Genomic DNA, 23,713 nt, shown 5'->3' on the forward strand with positions numbered 1-23,713 from the left:
TCCCAGCCACTGCTGAGGAGCCATGCTACCAGTTAGGGCACTCACAACTGAATCAACAGTATCTGTTCCCATGACTCAGCTCCCACTGAAGTAGCTTAGCAAGGATAACCAGATAACCAGATAAGGGAGGGGGAGATAGAGCAAAGATAGCTGGAACTGATAGTGGGGAGAGTCTTCTTCCATGTGTAATAGGATTGGAGACTCAGCTGTGAGCTCTAGGAGACTCAACCATCTGACTCTTATTTCTGTCTTTTTGGTCCACAAGACCACACTGGTGTCACTACCAAGTGGCAGAGGCTGGACCAAGAAGAACCTCACCCAATTCCTCCATATGATCACCATTTCGTCTATCCAGTATTCACAAGGTGTTCAGCAGATTCTCAGAGAACAGACCCCAGATACTAAACCTTCAGAGATGGGCTCTCCCCTTCTACTTCAGACATTTGCAGCGAGAGTTTCCCATGCTGCCTAGCTCAAGAAATTCCTGGCATAAATTGAGACACCCTCTAACCAGGATAGAACTTAAACTCACACTTTAGCTAGCACATAAACTCTTCCCTCATAGAGCTACTTTTACCTGGGGTAGAGAAATTCTGATATCTACATCTGAGCTGCTCCTCTCCCAATGGAGATGCCTGAGGAGAGACCTTCCTTTTCCAATCCAGCATCTCACTTGGAACCCCCAAACAGTTCTGACAAGCCATGCATGCCTGTCAGACACCCACAGGTCTACAGGCAGATGACAGTGTGTTCACATTAAGCCATAAGTACCACCCAAAGGGACAGGGGACCCTGACTTCCTTTGTATCCTATTCTTTCCAGTCTGGTAAAAGTAATTTTGCCTTTGAATTTATTCCAAGCAAGGAACTTCTTGCTAGTTAGTGTCTGAAAATTGGCACTTCATTAGAAGCTTTAATAAAGAAGTTGATGTAGGGATACTTGTAGTTTTGTATTCTGCTTCCAATCAGGGAGCCCAGGGGACTACACAGGGGAGGAGTGCTTTGCACACAGGCAGAGTAAATGGCAGTCCTGTCTCCATGGCTCGGCGTTCATTCACCTGAGCAGAACCACAGAGCACACCACAGAATCATGTCTGTTCTGTGTACATGTCCCATCAAGTCTTGACCCAAAAGGCAGGCTCCTTTTGATGAGAACAGGAACATTGTGAGCCAAACACTTTCTCTGGGAAGGAGGATGGTAAATATTTTTAAGCATCACAGTATGTCCATAGGCACTGTCTTACTTAGAGTTTCTATTCCTGTGATAAAACACCATGGCCAGAAGCAATTTGAGGAGGAAAAGATTTGTTTCAGTTTACAGTTATACATCACAGTCCACCACTGAAGCAGGTCAGGTAAAGAACTCAAGCAGAGCAGGAACCTGGAGACAGAAACTGATGCAGAAGCCACGGAGGAGTGCTGCTTACTGGCTTGCTCAATTTGCTTTCTTATAGTTCCCAGGACCCACACAGCCCAAGAGTGGTGCCACCCACAATGGGCTTGGTCTTCTCCACCAATAATCAATGAAGAAAATGCCCCACAGGCCAATATGGTAGGGGAATTTTTGCAATTGAGGTTCCTTTTCCCAAATGACCACCTTATTTCTAGTTGACATAAAAACAGCAAGAAGCAGCACCTTGCAATGGTTTGTGTATAAAGTAGCTTCTATAGGCTGGTAAGTTTGCACACTTGGTCCCTGACTGGTGGTGCTGTTTTCAGAGATTGTGGAACGTTTAGGGACTGCCTAGAGGAAGTGAGCTGAAGTGGGGAGGTCTTGTGAGTTATAGCTCAGCCTCACTTTTGGCCTAGACTCTCTGTTTCTTTGTCTTCAGAGATGTGAGTCGGCCCCACTGCCATAAACGCCTTCCACTGACATAACTTGTATCCTCCTCAATTGTGAGCCAGAACACATCCCTCCCTTCTTGAGCTACTTCTTGTCTGGTATTTGGTCACAGCCATAAGAAGAATAACAAGTGCACATAGGTTAGGAAAATGAGACATTTTCCACTAAAGGGTGGACTTCTCTCAAGAACTGGAAGGAGCAGAAAATGCTCAAATATATTTCAAAAACAATCCCAGTGGAAACAGACAAACAGGCTGCAACCTGTCTCAAATTAGGTGTGTAGAAGGAAGATTTGTGGGAGGTGGAGGAAAGAGTGGTTCACATGGTCAGATGGGACAGTTTCAGCAAGAGAATGGAAACCATGTAGAGTAGGCAACAGGCATCCTTCTGTCGGGACTCTGGGGTATGGGAAGTTGAGGTCAAGTGCCAGCAGGCTCTGGTCAGGACTCTTTTCTAGGTTACAGGCAGCCATCATGGCCCCTGTGTCCTACATGGAAGACTGTGATGCTCCTGTTTCCTCATTTTCCTGTAAGAGAATTGATACCAGCATAAGAGCATTACCTTTTGACCCCAAAGGCCTCCCCTTGCCTCATCATTGGGAATTCGGTTTCAACATAAGGACCCAACAGGAACACAAATATTCAATCTATAGCATTTTGACTCACAGACACACCTCCATGGAATAAGTAGGCAAAACTGACTTTTCTAAAGTCCTTCGTCTGAAGTGAATATTTTCCAGTAAGAGAGGAAGTTTATGCGGGTTTATGATTTACAGCCTTTCCTCCTGTGAGTGTGTCCTGGCCTCACCAGAGATCTGAGGACACTGAGAAGAATACTGCTTACCACAAGGTCTACTTCAGTTTTATTTCACCTGTCAAATAAATTCGGACATCTAACTCCCTGGCTCTCTCTGTATCATCAAACATTTGGTGTTAGCTTAAGACAAGAACTCTTGATGCAAGAAAATAAAGACAAACATGATGCCCCAAAAGAGAAGATTCAGAGGGACACATGCCTGGCTGGTGGACTTATCCACCAGTTAAAAAGCAATGAGGTTCCAAGGAAAGCCAGGGCCAGATACGAGCACAGCACCAACCCAGCATACCTATATCCTGGCTGTAGGTACAAAGCAATTAAAGGTAGTTCAAATCGAATACCTTTGCTAAGCAAGCCAGAACATGATGAACCAAATGTCTGAAATTAGCATTGAAGTCAAATGCAGCAACACAGAAAACAAGCCAGTAGTGCCAAATTAAATTTTCATAGTCAGCACTAAGATGCTCCTTGTTGCTGGGGTTCAGTACCACCTATATTTATGTTATCACCAGGCTGTTTTAATTCATGTTGCAAAAGGTAGTTTCCAGAAATGATTTAATCCAGCTGCAAAATAAAAACTTGTGAAAACCAATCTTTAAAAGAATATTGTTCAGTATCACCCATGGGCATGGTGACATGCTATTGACAATTAAAATGTGAGCAAAGAAGCAGCCTCTGCTCCTTGGGACACTACAGTCCAGTAGAGAAATGAGCAGCAGTTCAGCAACTAGTGTAAATAAACAGGCATCAGTTCTGTGGAAGCACGGTGTAGACAGGCATGACCTGAGATAGCGGAGGGGGAAGACTTCGCTAGGACTGAGTACTTGTGTTGACATTGGGAGGCATCCTCCTAGGAGACAGCCCGAAAGCCCTGAGGCTCAAGGAGTAGCCAAGAGAAGTAAGGCTAGAAGAAAAAAGGGCAAGGACAGGGACCAAGACTTGCAGGCTGTGGAGGTCTCCTAAATTGAAAGCCTTTTAAGGGGCATTCTGAGAAGAGGCAAGAGAATGTGGAAAGGGAAATAAGTATAGGATGTGTTGTAAAGAGAAGCTTTTTCCTTGAGAGGAGTCTTTCTGCCAGCCTGGTTCTAGAGCCGTATCAGTCCCAAATAAACACACAGGAGGCTATATTAATTATGAAGCTGTTGGCCTTTGCTTGTTTCTTACTGGCTAGCTCTGACTTAAGTAATTACCCCATAATTGTTAATCTAAGTATGTCTCTTACCGGAGAATAGTTCCGGGCTTCCTACCCCATGGCGTCACATGTCGACTCTCTGTGTTTCTCCTTCCCAGAATCCTCCTGGACTCCTAGTCCCACCTATCTAGATTCCTATTGGCTCAACAGTGCTTTATTAACAAATGTACAGGACATCCCCCATCAATGTGTACATTTTTGCCATGTCCTCCAATGCAGCCAAAGCGAGAGCAGGGCAGAAGAGATTGGCCTAGATGAATATGGCATCAGAAAAACAAAGGGGAGTCTGAATTTCAAGCTGTTAAGCAAAGGTTTTCATTGTGACAAATGATCAATTAAAAGGGTGACCAGCAAGACTGATTATACTGCCAGCTGCCACCTAGGATGATGGCATGTTTAGCTGTGGTTTTTGGCAAGGTAGTCAAGTAGTGGAACTCAGCTGCATTTATGTGTATGGGCTGGAGTTAGGAAGCCAAAGTTCAGTACCTGGAGATGGTAGTTGAATCTGTGGGTATTATTGAGTGTTCAAAAGTAACACAGCGGCCCCTGATTGCAGCATGCCCACTCTGGGATCTCCTGGCCTGGGAAATACAAGCAGGTCAACTCACCCCCAGTGGATCTAGCAACTGCAAGTCTGCTGAGATTGCTGGGTACTCCCACCCCAACTCATGGCAGAGGTGAGCTTCAGCTGCTGCCTCGGTCCCGACTTTGGCCTGCCCACTTTGGGGTCTCCTGGCCTAGGGACTATAGGCAGGTCGAAATGCCCCCAGCATACCAAGCAACCCTGACAGCACTGGGCTAGTCCAGCTTCCACCCACCAGAAGAGGAAGTGACTTGAACCGCCTGCACTCTCCATGAGACCCTTCAGAGTCTTGGACCTGTGTGCACTACGGGAATAGAACTTTGGACATGTACCCACCAAGAAAAGAAGAGACCCCACCTGTACCCATGAGAATAAGGGATGGGAAGACGACAATATAAGAACACATTCAACAACAGAAAAACCAATGTAACTCCACTAGAGTCTAGGGACTCTACACCAGCAAGACATGAATATCCCAACACAGATGAAGCAGAAAAGAATTACCTTAAAACAACTTCATGAAGATGATAGGAAATCATAAAAAGAGGAAATGAGAAAATCCTTTAAAGGAATGGAAGAAAAGACAAACCAAAAATTGCAAGAAACAATTCAAACAGTGTAAGGTTTGAAAACTGAGATAGAGACAATAAGAAAAACACAGTCTGAGGGAATGCTGGAATTAGAAAAGATGGGTAAATGATCAGGAACTACAGATGCAAGCATAACCAACAGAATACAAGACATTGAAGACAGAATCTCAGTTGTTGAAGGTTCACTAGGAGAAATGGATTCATCGACCAAAGAAATCTTAAGTCAACAAAACCCTATCACAAAATATCCAGGAAGTATGGAACACCATGAAAAGTTCAAACCGAAGAATAATATGTAAAGAACAAGGTGAAGAAATCCAACTCAAAAGTACAGAAAACATATTCAACAAAATCATAGAAAACTTTCCCAGTACAAGAAGGCTAAAGAACACCAAATAGAGTAGACCACAAAAGTCCCCTTGTCACATAATAATTAAAACACCAAACATATAGAATAAATAAAGACTATTAAGAGCAGCAAAGGAAAAAGGCCAAGTAACATACAAAGGCAAACCTATCAGAATCACACCTGACTTCTCCATGGAAACTCTGAAAGCCAGAAGGTCCTGGATAGATGTTCTATAAACACTAAGAGACCACAGATGCCAACCCAGACTACTATATTCAGCAGAGCTTCTAATCACTATAGATGAAGAAACCAAGATATTCCATGACAAAACCAGATTTAAACAATACTTATCCACTAATCCAGCCCTACAGAAAGCGCTGAAAGGAAAACTCCAACCTAAGGAAGTTAACTACACTCAAAAAACATAGGCAATAGATAATTCCACTTTTAAAAAAGCCAAAAAAAAAAAAAAACGGGGGTGGGGGGAGTAAATCCACACGCAATGCCAACAACAACAAATCAAAAACAAACAGGAATTAACACTCAATGATCATTAATTTCCCTCAATATTAATGGTCTTAACTTGCCTATAAAAAGACACAGGCTAACAGAATGGATACAAAGACAGAATCCATTCTTTTGCTGCATACAAGAAACACACCTCAACTTCAGAGACAGACATTACCTCAAAGTAAAGGTTAGTATAAGATTTCCCAAGCAAATGGACCCAAGAAACAAGCTGGTGTAACAAATTAGACTTCAAATTAAAATCAATCAATCAAAAGCAAAGAAGAACTTCATTTCATATTCATCACAGGAAAAACCCATCAGGAAGTAGTCTCAATTCTGAACATCTATGCCCTTAACACAAAGGTACCCACCTTCATTAAAGAAAAAAAACACTACTAAAACTCGAATTATACATAAGACATCACCCAGTTATAGAGGGAGACTTCAAACACACCACTCTCATCACTAGACAGGACCACCAGACAGAAACTTAACAAATGGACTAACAGAAGTTATGACCCAATTAGGTTTAACAGACATCCCAAACACAAAAGAATACACATTCTTTTTGGTGCCACTTGAGACCTTCTCTAAAATCGACCACATACTTGGCAATATAGCAAACCTCAACAGGTACAAAAAAATTGGAGTAACCCCTGTATCTTGTCAAATCACCATACTTTAAAGTTGCAATTCAACAACAACACAGATTACAGAAACCCTACATACTCATGGAAATTGCACAACAGGAAGTTAAACAATTCCTGGGTCAAGGAAGAAATAAAAAAAAAATTAAAGTCATCCTAGAATTCAATGAAAATGAAGACACAACATACCCAAACTTCTGGGACACTTTGAAAGCAGTGCTAAGAGGAAAGTTCATAGCATTAAGTGGTCACATGAAGAAACTGGACAACAGTCACACTAGAGAATTAACAGCACAAATGAAAACTCTAGAACAAAAAGAAGCAAACTCACCCAGGAGGAGGAAATAATCAACATGAGGGCTGAAATCAATAAAGTCAAAACAAAGAAAACAATACAAAGAATCAATGTAACAAAGAGTTGGTTCTTGGGAAAAATTAACACAATAGAAAAACCTTTATCCAAATTAACCAAAAGGCAGACAAAGAACATGCAAACTAACAAAATAAGAAAAGAAAAGCAGGACATAACAACAGACAATGAGGAAATCCAGAGAGCCTTCAGGTCATACTTTGAAAACATGTACTCCACAAACTACGAAAATTTAAAGGAAATGAACAATTTTCTGGATAGATATCACTTGCCAAAATTAAATCAAGAACAAATAAGCAATTTAAACACATGTATAACCCCTAATGAAATAGAAGCAGCCATCAAAAATCTCCCAACCAAAAGAAGCCCAGGGCCAGATGGCTTCAGTACAGAATTCTACCAGAAACTCAAAGAAGAACTAACACCAATACTCCTCAAAGTGTTCCACACTATAGAAGCAGAGATTCATTGTCAAACTCTTTTTACATGGTTACAATTACCTTGGTACCTGAGCCACACAAATAAGAAAGAAAACTACAGACCAATATCACTCATGAACATTAATGCAAAAATGCTCGATAAAATACTAGCAAATCAAATCCAAGAACACATCAGGAACATCATCCACCATGATCAAGGAGGTTTCATTTCAGGGATGCAGGGATGGTTCAACACGAAAATCTATCAATGTAGTCCACCATATAAACAAACTGAAGAAGGAAAACCACATGATCTCACTAGATACTGAAAACCCTTTTACAAAATTCAACACTGCTTCATGATAAAAGTGCTGGAGAGATCAAGGATAACAAGAACATACCTGAACATAATAGGAACGATATAGAGTAAACCAACAAACAGCCAATATCAAACTAAATAAAGAGAAACTCAACACAATTCTTATAAAATCAGAAACAAGACAAGGCTGTCCACTCTCTCCATATCTCTTCATACTGTACTTGAAGTTCTAGCTATAGAAATAAAACAACAAAAGGAGACCAAGGGGATTGCAAAGGAAGAAGTCATACTTTCACTATTTGCAGATGATATGATAGTTTACATAAGTGACCCAAAAAACTCTACCAGGGAACTCTTACAGCTGATAAACACCTTCAGCAAAGTGGCAGGATACAAGATTGATTCAAGAATGTCAGTAGCCCTACATATACAGACGATAAAAGGGCCGAGAAAGAAATCAGAGAAACATCACCCTTTACAATTGCTACAAACAACATAAAATACCTTGGGGTAACGCTAATCAAACAAGTGAAAGACCTGTATCACAAGAACTTTGAGTCTTTAAAAAAAGAAATTAAAGAAGACACCAGAAATTGGGAAGATCACCCATGCTCTTGGATAGGTAGATCAGCATAGTAAAAATGGCAATCTTGTCAAAAGCAATCTATGGATTCAATGCAATCCCCATCAAAATCCCAGCACAATTTTTCACAGACCTTGAAAGAGCAATAATCAGTTTTATTTGGAAAAACAAAAAACCCAGTATAGCAATAAACAACCCTGTACAATAAAGGAACATCCAGGGGCATCACCATCCCTGACTTCAAGCTCTATTATATAGATATAGTCCTGAAAGCAGCTTGATATTAGCACAAAAATAGACAGGTATACCAATGGAATCAAATTGAACACCCTGATATTAACCCACATACCTACAAACACTTGGTTTTTGACAAAGAAGCTAAAATTATACAATGGAAAAAAGAAGGCATCTTCAGCAAATGGTGCTGGCATAACTGAATGCTGGTGTGTAGAAGACTGCAGAAAAATCCATATCTATTGCTATGCACAAAACTTAAGTCCAAAAGGTTCAAAGACCATATAGATCCAGCCACAATGAACTTCTTAGAAGAGAAAGTATGTGGTACCCTTGAATGAATTGGTACAGGACACCGATTCCTGAACATAACACCAGTAGCACAATTAATAAATGGGACCTCCTGAAACTGAGAAGCTTCTGTAGGTAAAGGACACAGTCGGCAAGACAAAAAGGCAGCCCACAGAATGGGAAAGGATATTCACCAACCCCATATCTGACAGAGAGCTGATCTCCAAATTTTACAAAGAACTCAAGAAGTAAGTCTCCAAAACACCAAAGAATCCAATTAATAAGTGGGGTACAGAACTAAATAAGAATATTCCCAATAGAAGAGTCTAAAATGGCAAATATACACTTAAGAAAGTTCTCAACATCCTTAGCCATCAGGGATATGCAAATCCAAACAACTCTGGGATACCTTAATCTTATTCCTGTCAGAATGGCTAAAATCAAAAACACCAATGGAGAAGATATGGAAAAAGGGGAACACTCCTCCACTGCTAGTAGGAGTTCAACTGGTACAGTCACTTTGGATATCAGTATGGAGATTCCTCTGGAAAATGAGAATCAGTCTACCACAAGATCCAGCAGTTCCACTCTTAGGCATATACCAGAAAGATGTGCATTCATAAAACAAGGACTTCTGTTCTACTATGTTCATAGCAGCATTATTTTTAATAACAAGAACCTGGAAGCAACCTCAACTGAAGAATGGAGTAAATGTGGTACATTTACACAATGGAGTACTACTCAGTAGAAAAAAAAAAAACAATGGAATCTTGAAATTCCCAGTCAAAAAAATGAAACTAGAAGAAACCATTCTGTGAGGTAACCCAGTCACAAAAAGACAAACATGGCATGTACTCACTCATATATGGATTTTAGACACAGAACAAAGGAGTACCAGCCTACAATCCACACCACCAGAGAAGCTAGGAAACAAGGAGGACCGTAAGAGTCAGATATACATAGTCCCCCAGAGAAGGGGAAAGGGGCAAGATCTTCTGAGCAAATTGGGAGCATGGGGGAGGGGAGTGAGAGCTAGGAGAAAGAGCACAGGGGGGGGGGTGGAGGAGAGAGGACATAAGGGAACAGAAAGGTTGAGTCAGGGGGAAGAATAGAGGATACCACAATAGAGGGAGCCCTTATAGGTTTAAAGAAAAATCTAGCACTAGGGAAATGTCCAGAGATCTACAAGGATGACCCCAACTAACAATGTAAGCAATAGTGGAGAGGCTGCCTTAAATGTCCTTACCTAATAATGAAATTTATGACTACCTTATATGCCATGCTAGAGCCTTCATCCAGTAGCTGATGGAAGCAGAGGCAGACATCCATAGCTAAACACTGAGCTGAACTCCTGGAACCCAGTTGCAGAGAGAAAGGTGTGATAAGCAAAGAGGTCTAGACCAGGCTGGTGAAACCCACAGAAATATTTGACCTGAACAAGGTGGAACACATGGACCCCAGGTTGATATCTAGGAAACCAGCATGGGACTGATGCAGACCCCCTGAACGTGGGTGTCAGTGAAGAGGCCTTGGGGCCACTGGTAGTAGATCAGTGTTTATCCCTTGCATAGGAATGGACTTTGGGAGCCCATTCCAGATAGAGGGATACTCTCTCAGTCTAGACACACGGATGAGGACCTAGGCCCTGCTCCAAAGGATACAACAGACTTTGAAGATCCCCCATGGAAGGCCTCACCCTCCCTGGAGAGGAGAAAGGGGTTGGGATAGGGAGTTAGTGGGATCAGCTTGATTCTAACTTAAATTAAAAAAAATACCAAAACAATCAAAAAGTAAAATAGCCATAGGAAGGCTTTGAACTGAGCCTTTGTTGGTTTTTCCAGCTTGCACTCTTTAGTTCCACCATGCTATCTCCGTATCTTCACTCTCATTTCCTCTATTTGGGACTCAGTGAAGCCCTTCAGTCTGAAGATTCATCTCATCTCCTGCTTCAGTTTGGACAGTGCCCAGCCATTGCTTTGACCCTTCTTTCTACCCTGTTCTCTCCTGTGTGCTGTATGTCCTTAGGGGTTTTCATCTCTGTATCTTTCTGTGCCTGTCTTGTTGACATTTTTAAATCTGTCTTCCAGAAAACAAATTCTTTCTTCAGCTGTGGGTAGTAAATCATCTGTTTTACAACCATAATTCTTTCTATTCTTTCACTTTTGGAAATTCTTGCTGCTTCCGATTTTAGATGTGTTTAATGTTTTAATGTGACCTGTTACCCACTGTAGATTAATTGTAGCTTTCTGTCCCTCTTAATCACTGAAATCATTTCAATTACTTTGAACATTGAGATTGCCGTAGACCATCTACTCCAGTTTCTGCAAACTCTACAACTCTACACTCTTGGATCTCTGCAACTAGATTAGATAGAATTGCTTTGAAAGGACACGATTCAGAAAGCAACACTTCTGTTTGGGACAGCATTCTCACTAACCTCTTGTGTCTCCTGCAGTTTATAATTTCCTATTGTGGGCCTAACTATAACCAGGTTCATATTTTTTCTCTGCTGGAAACTCATGAACTCTAGCTGTGAATTGTCATTGTCCTTAGAGACCATCTTTGTGGTGCTTTTTTTTCCTCCTCAGCTTGAGTGCTGAATCCATTTGTATTTTAATTTCTCAGCAGGCACTTGTGCCTTGAATATAATAAGCACAGAGCCTATACCTCTGATTAGCCTGGACTTGGCTTGATTGCTTACTCAAGGGCCAGGCCAAATGCCAGCTTGCTGATTTCTCCAACCTAGAGGAGGAGTTTCCAGATCCCTGTAGGGAGAGGACACTTTGAATTTCTGGTTTTATGCATGGGCTCTCTCCTTGCCAGACACTTACTTTTCTCTCCCCTTCAGAGTATTAGAAACTCAGCCACAGCCCCCAGACTTGTCTCCGGAATGGGCTACCTCAAGCTACATTGATATCTGTTGGAAGGATAGGCCAGGTTACCATCCTCCTGGAATAAAAACTGGGTTCTTTCACAAGTCAACACCAACCTCAATAACAAAGGCAAAAGACGTTTGAAAACAGGAAAGTCTTAGAAAACAAAAATATAAACAGAAATTTAATTCAAGTCATGGAAGGACTTAGGGGAGAGGATGAATCTGATTAAAATACATTATATGAAATTCTCAATTAATGAGAACCATTTTCAAATAAGTAGTTATTCCTCCCTGCGGCACACATTCATACTTGATGTACTCTATAGAGCATGCAGGATTGGGCTACCCTGAGCAAGGATGGTCCAGCTAGAGCTGCCACCAGTCAGCTGGGCCATATAATCAAAGTTTATACTAAACCACCATGGAAGGGGTCAGTGAACACAGGAGTAAGGGCAGGCTCTGGGTAAGAGACCCCAACACAATTCTCACTCTTAGTTGGTGTTGCAACTCCACATTTGTCTCAGCCTCTGTTTGCTGTTTAATGGTAGCTAGAATCAATTCCACAAAAGTGTGGCATCTCTATAATGCTGCTTCTCCCTTCTAGGAGATACTACATTTAAAATATAAAGATGCAAATTTTCCAACTGCACTACAAATAAATGTTTTGCCTAGGGAGTACTGGGTCTGCTGACTATGACAGTCAAAGACCTATAAAGCACTGTATCTAACTGTGGGTCTCCATTATGGCTCCTGAATTGAGGCTTCTTCGGAGCCAGGGGGTATCAAGATTAGTTTTGATACACCGTGAGAAAGAGAGATAGAGACAGAGAGGAAGGGAGGGAGGGAGAGATACAGAGACAGAGAGATAGACAGAGAGAGAGAGAGAGAGAGAGAGAGAGAGAGAGAGAGAGAGAGAGAGACTATGGAGCAGTCACCCTTTCCATCCTTGATTCACTTGAATTATAAAAGATTCAGTCCTAAATCTTAGATGAATTGCCCAAGTAAGAAAAAAGCTTGCTCTCTAGCATAAACACTGAATCTTGGTACTCACTCTGTCCTAGTTGTCCAACTAGGAATCAGTGACTACCTTAGCATGCTGGTGTCAACTATAGTCAGAAGTCAATTTGTAATTTATATTTAAATTGGCTGCTTCACAATATGAAAATAAATACCAGTTCCTTGAAACTGCAGTACACCTTGTACCTCTCAGAGATCACATTGGCCCCAAGGCCAGTAAGCTGTGTGAGGCTGTCCATCTGCCATGGTCTGACTCCGTTTCTTGTTTTCTATTCACCTTTGCTTTTAATGTGTCTTCTCACCATTCTAGGTTCTTTGTATTTGATGACGACTTTATTTAAAAATAAACACGTTAGAATTTGTAGATTTTGCTTCCCTGCAGAGAAACTCTGCTAAAAGCTTCAATGTCTCAAACCCTGTCTTGAGCCCATGGCCACAGCTACACGAAATGTCACAAATGTCTGTCTTATTTAAAAACAAAAAATTTTAAGTGGCAAAAAATTGTGGGTTGATTGACAGAATCTTGCCCCACCCAGAACTTACTAGCAAGCCACACTGCTCTTGAGTGACAAGGAATAAAACCTGTGCCTGTGTGACCCACAGTAATGACGGCATGAGGAAAAATATAGTGGTTTTTTATTGTATTTACTAACACACTATTATTGGACATACTAAGGTGTTTTGATGGCATACTTTTTCTGTGCTTGAAGTTGCTTTTGACATATATTTAAAACAAGGGAAATTTACTCAGCTGCCCAAATTAGAAGACCAGCAATGTGCTGGGACCCTTCTTCATAGATAGGGCATCAGAGCATGGCTACATATGCGGAAAGGAGATGTTGAGGAAGGAGGCCATCTCTGTCGATGATTCTCGGTATGCCTCCCAGCTGTGTCCTCCTCCCTAGGACCTGGACCATAAGAACACAACATAAGGCTTCCCTGAATCTCTTCTTTCTTGTCTCTCATTTGGAGTCATGGGGTGCCACTCAGGAATTGAACTACAACATCAATCAAGAGAACTTCTGTTAGTCATATCAGGCCTGGCTGAAGCTAGCACTTTCATTAGAAATCCAAAGTGACCCACTGCAGTCCACCTGTCAGCAGATATGGACATGGGAGATCATGGAAGCAACACGAAGCATTTTTTGGACACAGCAAATGGTATCAGTGTGACCTCCACATACCTTGGTGCTTCCAAGTTCTCATTGCCAAGGACCTATGACTACTGGAAAGCTCATAGCAGAGTGGCCAGTCTTTGGGTGGGGAGGACAGGAGTATGGGGGAGTCAGTTCGATGGAGGGAATTGAACTGAATGCCCTAAAGGTTTGCTTTCAGGGAATAAAACAAAATATTTTCCAGATGTCTTTAGTAAGACATGCATAACCATCCCTGCTCACTATCTGGCCATACACAACTCTTCACTTACCTTTCCTGATTCCACATTCTCTGTGACCACCTTCACAACTGTCCCTGAACTTAATCCTTGTCTCAGCATCATTCAAGAAACCCAGCCTGACTAGAGTGACATTTAGAATAAAAGAATAAATTTTCAGCGACATATGAAGCTTAAAGCATTCAGACTATCTCTGTTCTGTCCTAAAAACTTTTTTTTAAATTACAGTCAGAGAAAAAGGAGGCAAAACCATAAAGGAAAGGGAAAAATGAGATGGAGACATTGGAAACAAAGATGGTGACATATCACACAAAATATGTGAGCAAACCAGAGAGGGTACAGTACAGGCAGTGGAATCTGAAAGGTCCCATGGAAATCCGATGAGCATCAACCCCATATAGTCAACCTTGTGATGTTCTTAAATGTTAATAGCATCCAGCCATTGCCTTCATCTGAGAAAGTCTTTCCCCACCACACCCAAGCCCAAAATGAGACCTGAACAAATGGAGGGTCTTTTAGAAAGGGACTGGACTATAGACACAGTCAGGGAAAATGACATTTTTTAATTGTACAATTAATATTTTCAGAGTGCTAAAAAGTGAAATTATTTTTCTGAAGCAAAACAAGGAAAGTAAAAATATAGTAATGAGAAAACAAGAAGAGTCCTTGGAAATACAGCAGTATGACACTCAGAATGAAAGCCCATAAAAGGGTTGGAGGACAGCTAAGGAAAGCTCTCCTAAGGTGTAACCAAAGACAAGCAGTGGACGGGAGTGCAGGCGCACACGGAAAAGATATGGGGGAAGACTAGTTCAGTCACAAGGACTTCCACTTTAGTGTTTTTAGACTACCAGGAAGAAGGGTACCCTCAAACATTTCCAGAGAGAAGGGGAGGGTTGCAGAAGTGTCCTGGGTGCTGCTGATGCTGACCTGAGAAGTACTGCCAATGAGAAATGCTTGAGAAAAGGTTGTAAAAATATTTAAGGAAAAAAAAGTTCCCAAATGGAATTCTATATCCAGCTAAGCTGTTAAACAATCAAATGGATAGGATGTGGTGATTTACAGGTATGTACAAGCACAAGTGTGGATTTCTAGGTGACTTGGGAGCACATATTGGAAGGATATGTCTTCCGAATGGAGACTGGAGATCCAGAAAATAAGAACTGCAACACTGAAGAGAGTAGCAGGAAGTGACACTCACCTTTAATCCCAGCACTCAGAGTCAGAGGCAGGTGGATATCTGAGTTTTGAGGCTACCTTAATCTACATAGAGCTAAGGCTACCTTGAGGTGTGGTATGGGATTTCCATGAGGTACAGGTCTGCGCCAAAAAACAAAAGAACAGGAAGAAAATATCGCAAATTTTGAATTTGGGTTTTTGCCCAGGCCAGTGGTCTGTGGTGTTGCTTGTCAAACAAGCTGGACCACAGATCTTAGCCAGCACACATCACAAAAGGACACAGCAGATACTCCACAGTATGTAGTATGGGTGCTACAGCTAAGGACAGAGATGCCCTAAGGAGATACCTGAACATCATGGCACCCAGGATCTTCAGTGTCTCAATGTACACAGAACACAACAGTGGATGCCGTGGATTAATGGCTTGGCTATCACAGGATAGATGAGCTGCTGTTATGCTGTTAATTGTTCTTTCTTCATGAAATATAGAAACCAGAAAACCCTGGGGTGCACTCACCTAGACCTCCTTTTGGGGGAGGTCTTCCTCCATATAGCCCACAAGGAGGTGGTTGTTCCATGTTCTTTATGCTTCCATATGCTAGCCCTGGACCCGTGCAGATGAATCTGCACATCGGGGTCAGTGTGCCTGGGTGTGTAGGGGGAGGGGTGCTATGAGGCAGGCTGCCCTCAAGAACCTGTTCAGGGAATGTGGAATCTGCTCCCCTGTATCAAAGTATTGTCCTGTCTCAGAAGGTATCAGCTGAGGCCTTCCTCTTGCTCACTTTTCATTCTCTGTAGAGGTGTCATCCAGGCTAGAGTCAGGCTCTAAAGCCAATTTATACCCCCCAAATTGTCTCAGAGCCTACTAGTAGGCCTGCTCTACCCAGGACATTCCAGGTGACCTTAATGTGGCATATGAAGGTGTAACAGTACTCAAGAATGCAGGAAGTTCCACTGCTAGGACCAGAATTGGACATGGAGTGAGCATGGAGAAAAGTACTTAATTTTTTTCCGATCTAAGCAGTGGCAAGTTACGCTTGTATTCAGACTTTCCCTCTGTCCTGCATTCTTATTAAACGTTGTGTGTATGGCAGCTAGTATTGGAATGAAAGCGGTTTGCCTCTAAGGGCCATTCTCTCCCAGGGGCTCATATTGGGATCACTGTGCTGCTCCCACTGGCAGCACAGCTATCGGCGTCTTGCCCTGGCACAGTGGATGTTAGATGGCAATAAATCCTGGAAATGACTGGAAGAATGCAGCCGTGTAAAGCAGCCGGGTACTCACACTAGAGGAAGCACAGGCAGGAAAGGTGCCCCCAGTGCTAGTATTTTTCAGAGGAGAGATTACAAAGACTGCAGGAGCCTGTCACAAATTCAAGGAAGTGGGGATCCAGCATTTGCTGCCAAGGCCCTCATGCTGGGCGTGACCCAGGACTCTCCAGGAACAAACGGCAGGCTGGCTGGGTAGATGATGCGGAACATGGACACCTCTGGCCTGACGGCCTTCTTCCCTTTAGGATAGTAACTACAGGAAGAGCAGAGCAGCAGGGCAGTCTTTCAGAGAAAGCTGTGTTTTTTTTTCCAAAACCACAAACTAAAGCAGTTTCCAGCAAAAGGAAATGAACACTTTGAAAACAGCTTGTCAAGATTTCAATCTTGAGAAACCTCAGCCTAGGGTTGGTCACTGGCCCACAGAAAGACCAAAGCCCAGTACTGTGGAGAATATAGTCTTGTCTCAGCAGGAGACTGGGTGTCCTCAAGGAGAGTTTGCCATGATGTTGCTGAGAACCAGGGTCTCTGGATGAATCGCCTGTGAAACTTCAAATGCAAGCGTGGGTCTGTGGACTCTTGGGATGTGGAGACGCTGGGACCATGAGTTTCTGTAGATATCGAGATCCTTTCCCTGACTCCATAGACTTTCATCAATTTCTTTCATCCTGAAGCTGTTTCAGCATATCCAAATATGGAGCCAACCCAAAGCCCTATGACCTGACTTTAAATATGGGGCCAACATAAGAACATGTGACATGACCTTAAACCTCATATGTAGCTTCCAGCTGAAGTGCTGATTAAAGAGCAAACCAGCAAGTGAACAAAGGAGGGATGGGGGACCAGAAGGAGAAAGGGGAATGCTCCAGTCTGTGAAGCTATGTTAGATAAGTCAGCTGGGTAATCCAAGGACCTGGGTCTTCAGCAAAAAGGGGAGACATTATGAAAGCTAGGTGAGATCAGCCTTATAGATCTCCAGGTCTGGAAATGTCTGGACCTACTAGTAGACTCTGTAGGAAGAGATCGAGAACCACCATGCTTCCCCACAGAAAGCAGTGCTTATTTTAGACTGAACCATCACCTAGCCCTTGCCCATGGATGAGCTTGTCCGTCAGTCAAAGCCATGAAAATGGCCACCCAAGAAGAAACAACCACTTCTCTGCAAACTCAGCATGTCCTACCTCAAAATTCAGAGCAAAGTGGCCATCACATGTCAGAAAGCCTTGAGCTCTTTCACAGTGTGTTCCTTTGACTCATTTGTTGGGTGTCCATCAATCTAGTCTAAGGAGACATGAGCAGGAAGCGGCACTTTTAGCCAATGAACAATTGTCCTCACCAAGAATTCTCCATTTTTAGATGTTTTATATTCTCAATTTAAGATTTTATTTATTCATTTGTTTCTTTATTCATTTCTTTATTTCATCTACTTGCTGTGGTGTGAGGGACAGAATCCAGGGAGCCAGGCATTCCAGACAAGCACACTACACTGAGCTCCGTCTCGGCCTTTTTTTGTCTCAGCTGGAATTGCTCTTCATTCTTGAGTTGTAAGGGCTCCTTTTGCTCTCTGATTTTAAGATCATGTTTTCCTTGTATATTTACAGCCAGACAAAAAGAAGAGAGCTCTTTAGCTCAGGAACCAGAGTGTATGCAGTGGCTTCTGCATGCCCAGCTCCTCATGGTTCAAGTGGTTTTTCCCCTTCCAGCTCTGTCTAAAACCCTGTGCATGCGTATGTATTTGCCTTATAGTTGCTTATTCCCTCTCAGGGCATGCCCCCTCTCTCTGTGTGTATGTGTGTGTGTGTGTGTGTGTGTGTGTGTGTGTGTGTGTGTGTGTACATGTGTTGATATGTGCAGAAGCTTACAGTGGCAGAGATCAGCATCAGAAGTCTTCCACAATCACTTTCTGTTTAGTTTTTGAGACGGTCTCTCACTAAAACTAGTGCTTGCCAATTTGGCTCGACAGGCTAGCCAACAAATCCCAGGGTTCTTCTGGTCTCTGTCTCCCCTGTACTAAGTTTCCAGGTACACACTGCCACAGTCAACTAGGGGTTGAGCTCAGGTCCTCACTCTAACTCAGTAAGCCCTTTCCCTTTATAAACTAAACCATCTTCCCAGCCCAGTTTTTAAGGTCCTCCTTCCATTTTCTGTGACTTTATGTGTGGCCTGAAATCCACCTGTGCAATGTTCAAGAGTATAGAAGCCACGGCTGCTGACCACACTAAGCCACATACAAGCAAGCAGTATTTAAACACACACAGGGTACCCTGAGACCAACTTCTTGGGGTGCTGTCTAAACATTCACTTTTGCCATAGGAGTTTCCTGTGTAGAACCTAGTATAGACAAATCTAGTTATTCCAGGCACTGTTCATTCCAGCCAACCTCCCCACCCCAACTGTGTCTCTGCTGCCTGGAGAGGCACTGGTTGCATCTGTCCCTTGTCCCTCATCTACTCCTTCCCCTTCCCCAAAACAGTGGTCAGGAGCAACTGGGCCACTTGAAGAATCCACTTTGCTGGACCAGTCTGCCCTATGAAGAAAACGCTTGCACACTGTCTTGCCTCCATCATCTGTAGACAAGCTAGCAATAAACCTGTCATAGAACCTGATGCCGTTGGCCAGGAGGGAGGCATTTCTTTCAGTTTGTCCCCTCCCAAAGCATCAAGAAGAAGGCCAGTAACCACAGTCACCCACTTTCTGAGATGAAGGGTTGGTGTGGAATCCTCTTCCTGAGGTTTTAGGATTGGTAATGACACCTGTTCCTGTGGCTTTGGAACCCCAGGAACTCTGATCCTGGGAATGGCAAATGCCAGTGCCTTGTTGAAGCACAGCCAGACCTTTCCTAATTGATGCTTTGGCCATCTCTACCTCACTGTCCCCGTGTCACACCCACTGGTATTTGTTGGAATACTCACCACCAACAACAACAAATAGAAAGCAAGTTCTACTAAGATGGACTAGGAGAAGGAAGGAGTAAGCTAGGTCCTCAGACACAGAGACTTTGGGTGTGAGTGCTTCTGCTCCCTATACTCAGATCCTTCAGTACTGGGCCGGAGTTCATCTATAGAGTTGGACAGGTTGCTACTCCCTGCTTTCACTCCTGGAAAAACAAAGATCAGTTACTGAGGGCTAGCCCTGCATGGCTTTGGTGGGTAATATTTCAGGATTTACATATTTGGTCATCCATTGATAGTTATTGACTGCCCACCAACATAACCACTGCCACCTATGTGCATATGCTAGGCTCCCAGTGACCACAGAGGACAAGGGAAGTGCAGACCCTGGTTCATAGTAAGTACTCACAGGTTCAACTCTGATGAGACAAGGAACTGGCACTCAGGAGATCTTCTAGAAGATTCTTGATCAGCTAAAATGAGCTCTGCTTCCCCCACCTCCCCGGGTTTCCTTTGCCTCCCCTCCTCTATCCTAGCCCAGGCACACCATGTGAAGGCTAGGATACAACAGACAGTGGCAAGTCATGCTGCTGTCTAATGTCCCGGGGCTACTTGGGGTTAATGCCAAGAAGGGCAATTACAGTGAATTATGTTATAGAGCACTGGAGTGCTTGGGAGCATAGCTATATAAAATGAAACCCAGCTAATTATAGCTTAATTAATTAATTACTTCTGTCCTCTGTGGCTCCTCATTTTAAATTCCCTCAACTCTGCTTCATCAGAACCTTGTCCACTGCTAACTTCCAAGCTCAATGCCAAGGCAAGAAATGATGGAGGAAAAAAGTAAAGCCTAGGTTTCAAGATTCAGAAGTTAGTGTCCAGAGAAGGGTTCAGTGGCAGAAGCCAGTCCTTATACACACATCACAGATTTCCAATCTCACTAAATCAGAATCAGGAGATTTGAAAAATGAAAACCCCACTCACCAGTTTGGCTCATGGCACACGTTATTGTTTTTAGGTTAAGTGAATAGTATGTCCTCCTGTGCCCACATATAATGCACAAATATCACAGATGCACCATGAAAAGTGGAGCCAGTGGAAAAAATACAGCTTTTAGAAATGGCTCAAGAGAATGAGTTAGAGAATGCCACAGAAGTGTGGGCTCTGCCCTTCTGCTGGCCAGAGACCTCTGCTTCTCAGGATTAGCCTTCCTAAGCATCACTAAGAGCAACAGGGGGTCATGTGTCTTAGCCCATGAGCTACATGACTCAGGGAGTTCCTTCACATTGCTACAACTTAATCCAACAGCACTCCACTTCCTGAATCAAGGAGCAGTGTGGTATGGCAAAGAGTTCCATCCAGTCAGTAGAATCTGAACCCAGAGACTCATGTTCCTCAGTCAGCAGATGTGGAGCAGGAGGCTTCTATAACTGGGTCAGGAGTCTCTCATTGTTGACATGGACTTCTGTAATGACCTTTGCGATTTCCCCCAGCCTCTGAACACCCATTCTATAGATGATTCCATAGCCATGTCCCAGGCAGGAAGGAGGACTGTGTCCTTCACGTCTTATCAGAGAACAAAATACTTCTCAAATTTCTTCCAGAGATGGATAAGACCTTCCTATAACACCCAACTCGCCTCCCCGGAGAGTGTGTTTACTCTCAACTGTGAAAAGGGAGGAGGAGGAGGGAGGAATGAGAGAAGAGCTTTCAGGATCTGCCCCAAAAAGGCTGATTCTGAGCCAATATCTAATTTCAACTTCACTGTTTACCTCTTGACTCCAAGAAGTTTACATCTAGCTAAACCAATGCCCTGTTATATAACCAAGTGCTCAAGCACAGAGATGATGACCTTATACAGAGTGCTTTTACCAACAGATGAATGCGACCAATCCCAGCTATCTGAAGAATGGAACCTCAGGGCTTCTGGGATGCACTTAATAACATTATGCCCTACTTTTCCCTCTTCTGTGGGTCTATAGATTTTGAAAACTGTTCTTTAGAAAGTGTAATCCTAGTGAAAAGTATACCATTTTTGAGTAGGAAGAATGGCAGTAGAGAGCCTCACCCATCTCTGGCATATCATTCCTGAGTCCCTGCCTTCGCATTTGTGGTTTCACTGGAATACTTCAACATGTGACTTCCTTGAGACCAGACACATTGGAGGCTTTGACTCCCTTGACATGTGGAGAGCGGTGACAAACACCAGCCATACATTTCTTTAACAGTTAGAGACTAAACCTGGCACCTAGTCATTATGTGAAAATATGCTGTTCCCCATGCCCTTGCCTGTGTTGGTATATCCTCTCTGTAATCCAGTGAAGTTGAATGTTAGAAAGAGCCAAGCAGAACCCTCTCGTCACCGTTATTTCCAGCCTGTTCACTCTCCCTTTGTTTTTCTCTACCAACTCTGCAGACAAACAAAGCTGTGGCCAAAGGAGACTTCCATCAGGCTAGCACCAGCTCCCGGAGGGCCCTGTTCCTGGCAGTGCTGTCCATCACCATTGGAACTGGCATATACGTGGGTGTGGCTGTCGCCCTCATCGCCTACCTCTCCAAGAACAACCACCTGTGAGCTTCCCAAAGGCTGTTGGAAGGAGGGGGAGCCGGACCACGTGTGTGAGGGCAGTGAAGAGACACCTGTGAGATACTGTACAGTACAAGTGATTGTCAAACGACTCCATGATACCCTGGAATCCTCCACTCCTGGACTTCGTCTTCTTCTTTTTGTTATCCTTCCACTTCATTTTCAGCACTGTGCAGAGCGCCTGGCAGCCAGCAATGCTGATTCTTCCACACGGAAGCTCCAAAGATTCCAGCCCAGCAGCTAATCCTGGGTGGATTCTAATGAGTCAACGACAACCCAGCTCTGCAGCCTGCCAGTGCCTGGACCGCCACCCCATTAGCAATATACAAACAGTTAAAAATATGTTTATTTTTATGGAATATGGTGCAAAAGGCAGAAAGCAAGAGACATGTCACCACTAGCTGTGGCCCGCTTAACTCCTCTGTGTCCCCTATCTTTGTGGCTTCCTTATCAGAAACAAGTGGGGCTGAAAAGGAAAAGAAAGTACCCGCTGGGAGATGTGCTGTCTCTGCCTACAGACGGGTCCTGCCTGAGAACGCAAAATTGGAGGAGCGTAGCGCCTACCCTGGCCCTGCTCAGTCCCAGCACGCTGCACCAGCTTGGAGCATCAGGCTTCCTGCAGGCTTCCTGCAGATACCCAGCAATACACAGTTCTGGGGCCTCATTAATCTTAAAGAGGAGGCAGCCATGGCCCCGCCTCTCTCAAGAACAAGTCCAGCATTTGCCCCAGGAGCCTGAGGGAAAGGAACTGTGAAGACACACAGGATGTTTAACTCTTGGACGCTCATTTGGTTATGAGCAGCAATACTGGGATCCTGGAAATGAGATGGGCCTTACTCTGTCGATTAAATGAATGGCTATTTTCTTGTCATTTTTTAAGTGCAACTCTTGCTTCATGCTGCTTCAGTTGCCAGATGAATGCTGAGAAATAAGTAACCACAGATGTTTTAATACCATGTCATTGCTGTTTTACGAGTGTTCATTATTTAACAAAAATTATCTTTTAGCTTGTTTGCTTATGACTTTTCTTTCTGATGAATGGAGATGGTTGGGCTCTATTCTGATGATCTACTTCATGTTTAACTAGTGGAAGAGCCAGCCAGCATTCATCAGCTATGGTTGGGTGGTCTTGCGGGGAAAGAATCATGAATCACGCAACCCTGACTACTTAAATGTCCATCTTGAGCACTATCAAAGGATGCAGGCACTCTGTTTGGATTCTCCCTGCAGCTTTGAAATACTCCCAGTCTTTGGGATCCTCCTGGCATCAAAGCCCCAGAAATACTGATTTAACTAGTCAGACATTCATAGTCAGACATTCAGCCTGGTGGTTTCAGTGTATAGTACAAGTGAGAACTCCCACCTGGAAAAATGATAACAAATTTAGTCTCTCCCACTTAACACTGCCCACCTTCACCTTGAACTCTTAATATTTTTAAAATCACCAGCATTGTTTTCCTGAGTTAAATACAGGATTCATCTCAAAAAGATAATCCAAACACTGTCTAAGGCATATTTCTAGAAAGAAAGTATAGAAGATACCTAAACACTCCCCAATGAGAGTTGAGTGAGTTTGCCATATAGAAAGTATAGGATTGGGGGTCAACCTAACCTGGATTCAAATTCAGTCATACTGTTTTCGCAGTGTGTGATCTTGGACAGATGTCTGCAACTCTTTGAGCTGTGTCGCTGGGACAGGGTGATTAAAGGGTTTACTTCATAGGATTGCTGGAAACTTCTTGGAGTCAAGAGAACAGT

At 43.2% G+C, this 23,713-nt stretch overlaps 1 protein-coding gene across 2 annotated transcripts in view; it reads left to right on the top strand.

Moving 5' to 3' along the window:
* Positions 1-22,961, top strand: part of Syndig1 (synapse differentiation inducing 1) — a 157,231-nt gene extending 134,270 nt beyond the window's left edge. For both annotated transcript variants that reach the window (XM_005072553.4, XM_013115179.3), the window contains exon 4: positions 21,785-22,961. In XM_005072553.4, coding sequence (XP_005072610.1) covers positions 21,785-21,943 — 159 coding nt within the window. In that variant the 3' untranslated portion in view covers positions 21,944-22,961. The remainder of the gene's footprint in view (positions 1-21,784) is intronic.
* Positions 22,962-23,713: the final 752 nt, after the last annotated feature.

This window comes from Mesocricetus auratus, unplaced genomic scaffold (assembly GCF_017639785.1).
Source record: "Mesocricetus auratus isolate SY011 unplaced genomic scaffold, BCM_Maur_2.0 Super-Scaffold_100004, whole genome shotgun sequence".
NCBI classification, from domain to species: domain Eukaryota; kingdom Metazoa; phylum Chordata; class Mammalia; order Rodentia; family Cricetidae; genus Mesocricetus; species Mesocricetus auratus.